Source organism: Solanum verrucosum, unplaced genomic scaffold (assembly GCF_900185275.1).
Source record: "Solanum verrucosum unplaced genomic scaffold, falcon-dt-bn FXZP01000060.1, whole genome shotgun sequence".
Taxonomy (NCBI): Eukaryota; Viridiplantae; Streptophyta; class Magnoliopsida; order Solanales; family Solanaceae; genus Solanum; species Solanum verrucosum.
In genome coordinates, this window is record NW_026020129.1 from 625,062 (window position 1) to 634,924 (window position 9,863).

General features: G+C 34.8%; 1 protein-coding gene across 1 annotated transcript; it reads right to left on the reverse strand.

Moving 5' to 3' along the window:
- Nucleotides 1–421: 421 nt before the first annotated feature.
- Nucleotides 422–8,235, reverse strand: LOC125826106 (uncharacterized). The gene is made up of 4 exons (XM_049505411.1): nucleotides 6,776–8,235; nucleotides 3,693–3,772; nucleotides 1,150–1,414; nucleotides 422–1,058 (listed from the first exon to the last, which is right to left on the reverse strand). The coding sequence occupies exons 1-4, from the start codon at nucleotides 7,530–7,532 to the stop codon at nucleotides 787–789; spliced, it is 1,374 nt and encodes a 457-aa protein (XP_049361368.1). The 5' UTR covers nucleotides 7,533–8,235; the 3' UTR covers nucleotides 422–786.
- Between the last annotated feature and the right edge of the window lie 1,628 nt (nucleotides 8,236–9,863).

The window sequence follows — 9,863 nt, forward strand, 5'->3', positions numbered from 1 at the left end:
TTTTAAAGAGCTTTTTTTTTAATTTGATATGTTATATGTAGTCATAATAAAGAAGAAGAAACATCTTATTAGGCACTAAAACAGTGTAAAGGAACAAATAAAACAATTAAGCTTAGTAAAAATTAAGTTGAGTTGAGTCTTGACCAATTATATAACCTATTATCTAATCCGTTTTGACTCAAGCAAATTTGTGTTGGGTTGGATCTTGACCTGATTGTTGCCTTAATCCATTATCACCCGCCCAATTGTCACCCCTATTCCTAGTTTATGACTGAGAAATGCTCGATGTCTCCTCCTATTGTCTTCAACCAGATCTTTGACTCCATTGCACATGAATCATCCTAATATAATACAGGCACAAAATTGTGTGTTGCCACTGGATCGATCAGCTGAAGTGGTAATTGTTCTAACGTTGCAAATGGATAAACTTATACATTTATAGATGAATTAGAACAAAAAAGGTAATGAGAAAAAGATCAGAAAGAAAGAACAGTCACATTGTAATAAATAACAAAAGAATTCTCTATACAAGCACAAGAGTTGGTAAAACAAAGGAAGTGGCAAAACATTGGCATTTCCTTCAACTTGCTATTGCATCGATGGCATTTCAAAGTAACATTATAATCGTGCGGGAATTTGTGTTTTCAAGGAACAATAAGGACTAGCTTGAAGAGTGCATGCATCTCGCGAAAGGAGAAATCTTACCAAGCCAGAATTATAGCCAAGATAGAGATGAAGGAAGAAGCAGAAAACAACTGCAGTTTCGATTTGTCTACCACTTTCATCTCAGTATAGTCTCAAGTAACCTCCCCTTTCATTTCTTTCCCTAACGCCTGTACTTCTTCTAAGGAAGGATCTCCGGTTGAGAGACCAATTTCTTTTCATGTCTCGCCTTCTCTTCCAAGCCATTATATGACTATAAAGTGCTGGAAAAAGGAAGCAGAGGAGAACCAACAGCAGCAGAACCACACACAACATCATAACATTGCGGAACCCTTCCTTCAACTCAGGTTCTCTTTGGTTGGTCCAAGGAACGCCTCCAACATTCATCCCGAACACTATAACATAGCAGACAATGTAGAGATGTCAGATGATTTTCAACTATGAAATGGCAAAAATGACTTGGACTTTATGAAGCAAGTTCCTTACCTCCAGTTACTACCGACAAGGGAAGAAAGACGATGGAGAGGAAGGAAAGATAGTAAAGTTTTTTATTTATCTGCTCAGACTGCCAACTGTCAAGACCTGCCTGAATTGCTGTGACACGATTGGCGATAAATCCGACATTCTCCTTCAGTCTTCTCAGCCGACCAATTAACTCTTCAAGTGAGTTGACGTCATCGCTGGCAAACCAACCTTTTGAAGAACATTTCTCCTTGACTCGTGGAAATACTTGCTCCCCATGTGCAATCACCTGCAACAAGAGTGATTAAGATTAAATGTCTTTAGAATCTAAGATTATACATCTGAAATCTCATGAATAGGAGAATTAATAGATATAGTATAAGGAATTTTACTGCCAATTACATGACCAAAATGAGCAAGCAAGGTACTTTTTTTTTAGATGGATGAACAAAGTACTCTTTGATTAAACTATTGCCTTCCTTAATGGAACTAAATCAAGAAAACGACAAGAAATACAGGAAATGTGAGAAGATAATAGTTCATGCTCGGAAACCTACAGAAGTCTTTGGCTCATAGCAAGATGCTAGTGACTGGGGTTAAAGTCTATGTTCCCTCTAGCAAGGGCCAATATCAAATTCTTAACCTCTTTTGTATTCCAGTCTCACGGTTCATTACTCCCACCTAATCAGGTGTCATATATATATATCTTGATGATGGCAATAGTGTACTTTCGGTTGGTTGTGCAGCTTGGTGGAGGTGGTCAGCTTATCCTGTTGTGCCTGTAAATCCTTATCTAGCCTAACGTTGGCAGTGTCGGCCTTAAACTAACTAATTTTTTCCTTCAGCTAATAGTCATAAAAGTTCCTTCTAGCACTACTGTATTACTCTTTCTGCAACTCTTCTATCTTGCTTTGATTCATTCTATTTGCTTCGGCGTTACTTGTTCTTTCAGAATAGTTTTTTTAGTGCATGTGTTTGTGATGCAGGGAGTCAATGATCAGAAAGCAGAGCACTCACCGATATGGGTTAAAGAAGAATATATGAAACTGGATCTCAAATGCCTATATACGTGATAGGCACAATGTTTTACTTTTTTTCTTTGACCCCATCATCATTTGCTATCCCAGTCGGTAAAGTTGTTTAAAAATCAACACCTACAAACTTCACAAAAAAGGTTCACCAATAATTGAAGTGTAAAATTTTTTTCTTCTTAAAAGAAGTGTAAGACATCCTTAGTCTTTCTGTCCTCTTACATAAGTTCAAAAGAACTGACTTTTTTCGTCATGGCAAACTGCAGTCAAGAATGTCATTCTTCTGTTGCCCTACAAGATATGGCATTTGGGCCTAACTCAACTCCAAAAACCAGCTCTTACGGATAGGATTGTCCAAGTCCAGATAAGAAGACCATCAGCCCGTTCCCCAACCAATGTGAGCCTCTAACTCACTCTAACACCCTCTGCATGCCCAGACCACCAAAGGGAGCGTGGACGACATAACATGGAGTCCCAAACAGGAATGGACCTGGCTTTGACACCATGTAAGATATGGTACTTGAGCCTAACTCAAAACCAAAAGTTATCATTTGAAGGGAGGATTGCCCAAGTCCATATAAGGAGATCACCGTGTTCCTAACCATGTTGAACTCTAACCCACTCTTACAGGAACAAATCGCTGGTATGCTGCTCAACAAGCAAGGAGTGGCATGCACATAGCAAAAGAAATAAAACCTAATATCATGAAATATACTTTGCCTCTTATCTCCTCATTTTCAGAATGCATTTGTGCCACTTTTTCTTTTTGTGATTCTTCTTGCAACACTTATGTTCTGTACTTGGATTTTCTTTCATTTGATTGCGTTTGATCAATATGTAAGGAAATGGTGAAGAAGGAAACTAAAGAAAAAGGAAATGGAGCATCAAGAAAACAATGTACAACAAAACCTATATTTGAATAGAATCTGCAACAAAGGCTTCGAGTTATAAAGAAGTGATCACATATGGGAGAAGAAACTGGAACAATCAAACCTGCCTCTTTTACTTCTACTCGTCTATTTCTCACCCTTGACTTTATTAAGTACTAGCTTTGGATGGTGTGTAATGTCTTTCTTCTGTCTCCTTAAACATTAATCCACTTTTCCATCCCAAGTCAAGGAACCTGACAACGTTCCTCATCCCCTTCACCCACCCACCACACTTGGAAGTATCGACATGAAATTAGTTGTTTACTAGGATTAGCGATTTCTTAAACAAAGGAAAATGCAGTAAATAAAGAAAAAGAACAAAATGCATGAAGGAATGCAAGAATCTACTAGGCAAAAAGCAATAGGAAAACAGAGAGGATCATATTAAACCAATCCAAACTTAAATCTTCCTCAATAATTGTTAACAGCTAACAAAACGGAGAACATTTTGTGCTAGTTAAGAAAGTGTACTACTCTTTTTAGTCATAACTAAGTCCACCTTTTGGTAATTGAAAATAAATTATTAATGAAGGTAAATGCAAACAGGAAGAAAAAGCTACTCGTTTCTTTCCCCATCATGTCAGATTGATAGGAAATGTAGAACTACCTGGAGGAGGCGCTGCAGGTCAAGATGCATCTTCGGAAATCTTCTATCATCCAGCAATTGTTTCTTTAAAGCAAAACCGCCTGCAGCCAAAGAAGAAAAGAAGTCATTCACAATCTACAATGAACTTAAACAAAATTAATAAAATAAGAAGGCTTGAGGAATTAAATACATCAGGAATTTTTTTCAGCACAAAGCATCACAAACCCACAAAAAATCAAAGCAAAAAGAAAATGCAATTCTGGAATAATGGTGCATTTGTGCATTGGGGTGAGAGAGTAAAATGAAGAAGCAATTTCATGTGTGATTTTAGAATCTACATTTTAGGAAGTAATGGTTGTGATATTTCCTAGTCACCTTTAGTTGATATGGTAAACCCACCTCCCCCCAAACCTCTCGCACTCAGGAGCCAAATAGTGTCTCGTTCTCATTTTTGCTCCCTTGGTAATTCTAACTCCCAACCTTGGTTAGAGGTGAAGAGTCTTTACCATTAGGCTATCCCTCATAATGTAATTCAGGAAAACTTCTTTATCTTTTTTGAACTCAATTAAAATTCTAGTCTCCTGATCCCAATATATATGTGCACTGGTATTTGATTTTTTTACTCCTACTGCACATATGAATGTGCAAGTAGCTTCCAAATAGAATTAAAATGAGGGTTGAAATCTGAAACAAGGATTACTTCAACAAGTTTAACATGGAGTGTCCATCAAACTGAATCATTCATCATGATGACGGGCATCACTAGTTGACAATATTCTGTTAGGTTACAAATATTCCCTGGACCTTATGCCATGTAATGTGTTTTTTTATCTCCAAACGCAGAATGAAATGATAATTTCGTATTACACGAAAGGAAAAGGAAAATCACAAAAATTGAAACAATCTTTAGCTCTAGTCAAGTTGTCCGCAGAAAAAATACTATAAATGTCAAAATACTTAATTTTTTTTGTAAATTGGTCAAGACAATTAATTTCATGTATGCATACAAAACTTAATTTGTGAATAGATTAAATCACAAATTACTTTTCTGATTAGCTCCAACACTCTCTGCACACATAGTTTCACATTAGCAACCGACAACATTTATTACTTGACGGATTCTAGAAAAATCTCTTTTTATTTCGAGATTAATTAAGAGTGTCGTCTTCTCCTTGTTTGCCTACTGACCTCTTTCATCTACTTTGGTCCTCCTTCCAAACTATTTCAATTGTTCTCTCTTCTAACAATACCAAAACATCTCTACCATTTGATTTTTATCCTCATTAAATGATTAAAGAACTAAGAGCTTCAAGTTTTGGAGACAACATACAAAGTTGAGATAGTTAGTCCTAAGTTATCAAGACCAAAAGGCCTAAAACAAAATATAGATGAAGGTGGAGAGAAGTATTTGTCACAGAAGTCCAAACAACAGGAATAAACCAGGAAAAAAGAAGAAGAAAAAAAAGGAGTGAAAGAGACGTAAAGTGGGAAACATAGAATTACTCAAATGAAATTATATAAGCATACATGGAGGAACATCATAGGTGTCATAAACTTAAAGCACAATATTTGGGAGTTATAGACATAAAAGGCACAGAATAGTTATGGGTGTTATTATAAGTGGAAGTTATGGAGATGAAGAAGTGTAAGTTATAATGGTGCATCAACTTTTTAAAATATATAAAATGAATAAAGAAATAGCATATACAAACACAACAAAAAGCCACATGTTTAAACAAAAACAACATATATTTTTCATAGAAGTGGTAATTTGCAACAAAATATCAATAGTAAACAAACGATATGATGAAACTATCATGTTATTAGCCTTTAATTTGGATCAATCATATCCGACGTAATTATTTGAAATATGTTGATCTATCTACTTTCTAAGGTTAATTTTGAACCATTACCATTGTGTTTGACCTTGGTTATATCAATGAAATAAGTAAGCATTTTTTATTAACCAGATAACTAACCAGCGTATAGTGCTTGAGAATGAAAACTGAGAACCGTAATGTCATGAATAGAGATCCCACTACCTTCCTCCAACTTCAGACATCAAGAAATCGGGAGCACAAAATATGATGAAAAAAGATAAAAAGAAGATAACATAGAAACCAGTTCCTGGAAGTAAATTATCAGATCTTGAAATTCCAAAGCAGTTGTATCTGTTTGGAGAATTAAGGTGATAATAGATGCATAATCATAGAATACATCACTGGAAACAACAATATTTTCAAACCAATAGTCTCATAGCCAATAGCTACTTAACTAAACAATGACTACTTGTTTTTCAGTCACTTTATTAAGAGCCTAGATGGCTGCAAATTAACATGTCAACAAAACTGGATCATATAAGTCTGAAATTATAAACACAAATTGGTTGGGTATACCAAAAATACTCGACTACAATATATAGATAAAACATATTGCCTAAGCAATTATTTTCATTACTTCTATAGCATACAGTTGTAGTAAACCAGGCATAAGAGTTACCTACAAGTCTCAATAAGATTCCTCAAGAGGAGAGGGAAAAAACTTCCTGACATACATTGACTACTCCTTACATAGCTTCGCTAAAAGAGAAATAAAACATCCAATCAATTCAGCTCTTCAACATAAATTTCATTTCACAGATAACTCTTAAAACAAGCCAGCACCAAAACACTGTCGAGCAAACAGCGTGCATGAATTGCTCTGCATATACGGTAACATATATAAGCACAAGACTTTAACACATCTTAAGAAGCAACCTTTACAAAGCACATGCAAAATTCATGACCCCGTAAAACATAATTGCAGAGAATAACTTCCACTAAAAAGGCAGGAGTTATAGAATATGAAGTGTCTGAAAATGCAACGTCTTGAAAACTACTGTATTTTCATTTTATTTTTTTTCCTTGAGTAATCACTTTGCCCCTTTAATTGAGTAAATACCTAGGCACTTTTTGATTTTTTAAATTAAGAAACCTAAAATTAATGAGGAAAAAGCAAAAACAGAAGGAAAAAAAAGTGTATCTTGGCCAATGAGAGGTTCCAACTGCCAAGTCACCTTGTCTATGACCACAAATATATAGAGAGATAGGGAGGGAGAGATGTACCTTTGTCAATTTCCAGCTCCATTGAGTCCAACTCAATCTCCAGCTTCGTCACAACATCTTGAAGGTGATCCACATGTGTGTCTATGATGTGAACAACCAAATTAGACACAGATTTAGGTACAGGATTATCACCTTCCTCAGAATGATTCATCATCAATAGAAAATCAAGAACATGCTCCCTGATTACAGTCCCACCCCTTTCCTTCATTTCTCCACCACCAGAACTTGGACTTTCCACAATGGGAACCTCTGAGAGAAGGGACTGATTTACCGGGGAGAAACCCAATCTCGGAACACGGCCTAATGACACGGTGATCACTGAATTCTCAGTAACTCTTGCTGCAATTCTAAATGTAAATTTGCTGGATGCAGGGCCAGGTGAATTAACTCGAAACACAAGTGCCCCATCTACATGCCCACAAAAGGGTCCATTGCTAACAAGTGACAAAATGTCTTGAAGCTTCATAGGAGGACAGAGTACATCAATAAGATATTGTGCAGACTCTGAGAGTCTCTGGTTCCACTTTGGAAGCTCAACATGGTACCAACAAAATTCTTTGCCTCTACCCTCAGTTAAATCCCATTCTTTATTAAAATAATTCCCTTCTCCATCAAAGATATAAGCTTTTTGCCTCACAGCACCAGAATATCGGGAGTTATTGTAACCATTGTCTCTACTATGTGCCCGTGAGGTCGTTTCTCTATCCATTTCCTCGCCTTCTCCTTCTATATTTAGATCTTTGCGACTAAGATCCATCACTCCTTACCCAACTTGTTTAATTTAGCTAATGATGAAACAATTCTCTATAGCCTAAACAATTTCAATATGGATACCTACTTAAACTCCCTAAAATTTCCGACTTTATATACATTTTTCCCAGAAACAATTCGGACACAAGGAACTAAACCAGCAATAATGACCCAAATCAAGATAGGCAGAAATGTAGAGAACTCATGAAAACAGCACTATCAGTTTTTTCCCCCAAAAAGGAAAAATAAGGCTAACCACATTAACCTCTAAGGAATTCATGCAAATTTAGAATTCAATCTCATCACAGGCTCACCAAGAATAATAAGCATAATCACCCCAATACCTCATTATCCCATTGCATCCATGATCTGAGAAGAAATTACATACACCCTCAAAGACAAAAGCTTCACCTTGTTAAAGATATCCTCAATAAAGACACACACGGATTAACACAATCAAACACAACTACAGTTCAAATCCAAGCTAATTGGGGTCACCCAAAAACACATCTGTTTGGGTAAGGGATGAAAAATGAACAATATAGGCCCAAAGAAAATGATTTCTGTAAGATTCTTGTAACAAACAATCAAGAATTGACAAAAAAGATTAGCGGAGAAAACAAGAAAGGATCAATTGGTCAGATAAAGACAATGACTTTTCAAGATATTGGGAAGTTTCTTTGAAGGTTCTTGTTATTTCTGTCCTCACCTGCGATTGTCAGTTGAATTTTTTAACATTTTCTTGATTATTTTAAAGATAAGTGTTGCCCAGTAGCAACCCAATTTGTATGTTCACCCACCCAAAATATAAAATTTAAAACACAGAAGAGATACCGCATTTCTAGCCTGTGTTCCATAGAATGCGGTTGCTGAATTTTCTGCTTCCTTCTTGTAATGCTGAGAAGGAAGTTAAAGTGGATTTATTGAATAGGTAATTTTTTAGCGGAGCTTCAGTTAAAATGGAATGATAACTGCATTACTTTATGTGGTGACGCGGATGAGGCTGGAGGGCTCGTGTTCGAATTGTGTATATAAAAAAAATTCTTGATAGAGAGAATTTTTCTGAATGGGGGCTTACTTGACGGAAATCTAGAATAATCTGACTCTAATATGAATACTGAATATCAGGTGGAAAAGCAAAATAAAAATAAAAATAATTGAAACTGATAAATTATTTATCCTTATCATTTTCAAGATTATTATGGAAAAATAAAGTAACATTTACAAATTATAATTGATAGGGAACTAACAGATAAAACTGGTAGGGAACTAATATCTACTTTCTATCATGATGATTAAGGATATTATAATTATATTTGTATTTTTACTTTATATTTTAATTTTAAAATAATTAATCAATTTAATTTTGAATTTATTTTTTGTTGTCTAAACATATAAAAATTGGAAACTTTATAAAAACTGCATAAATTAGACTTTAAAAGATAGAATACTCAATTGATTTGATTTTGTCCAGTCACTAATAACTTAATTATTTTTAGATAGTATTAAATAGAACAAAGTATGAACGTTCATAAGGAGTCCTATTAAAATAAAAAAATATTGGCCTGCTTATCATCCACATAAGAATAATCAACGTTTGTTTTTGAAAAAAAGTTATTAGTGAAAAAAGAACTTCAACAATAAGAGACATAGAGCTAAAGTACTTGTAATTTCTTTTGTGAAAGTCTCAATCAATCTTCCGGAGATCTTTTTGTGATATTATTTAGTCAGGCACATAATTTTTAAAATTTTTATTTAAAAAAATCTATGATTTGAAATAAATTCAAAACATTTGACAATAATGAGCAGTGGCGGATCTATGAAGGGCTGTGGGGTGCCACGCGAACCCCGAATTTTGACGGAAACTCTATATATATATAATATTTATATAAATATAAAGCGTGCCACCCACAGAACAAAATTGGCTTGTGGTGCCACGGTAGGAGGGCAACTTTAGAAGGCTGATGTTGCGGGTTTGAATCCCATTTGTACCTATTTTTTTGAGAATTTTGCTGCATACGTTTTTTAAGGAAAAAAAAGAAGCTCCAAGCACGTTTTAAGGAAAAACAACTGGCACAATTTTTTATTTTTTTTATAATTGTTATTGACTTAAATTAAATTAATTACATTATTACTCTTTTGACTTTTCTTTTATTTGATTAAATACTCAATAAAAGTGTAATATCTTATTATTTATATTTTATTGATTGATTTATGATATATATCGAAAAGACGAATAAGTCAATCAAATATAAAATTAATTTAATCGATAAATCTATTTGACACCCACATATTTTAAATCCTGGATCCGCCACTGATAATGAGGGACAAACAAATC

What these genes read in the sequence shown, in the direction of transcription:
- LOC125826106 (XM_049505411.1), bottom strand. Translation starts at nt 7,532, where the DNA reads ATGGATCTTAGTCGCAAAGATCTAAATATAGAAGGAGAAGGCGAGGAA. An exon ending in GGAGCTGGAAATTGACAAAG is followed by an intron (nt 3,773 to 6,775) that starts GTACATCTCTCC and finishes CTTTGGCTGCAG; the next exon opens with GCGGTTTTGCTTTAAAGAAA. An exon ending in CTTGTCGGTAGTAACTGGAG is followed by an intron (nt 1,059 to 1,149) that starts GTAAGGAACTTG and finishes GCTATGTTATAG; the next exon opens with TGTTCGGGATGAATGTTGGA.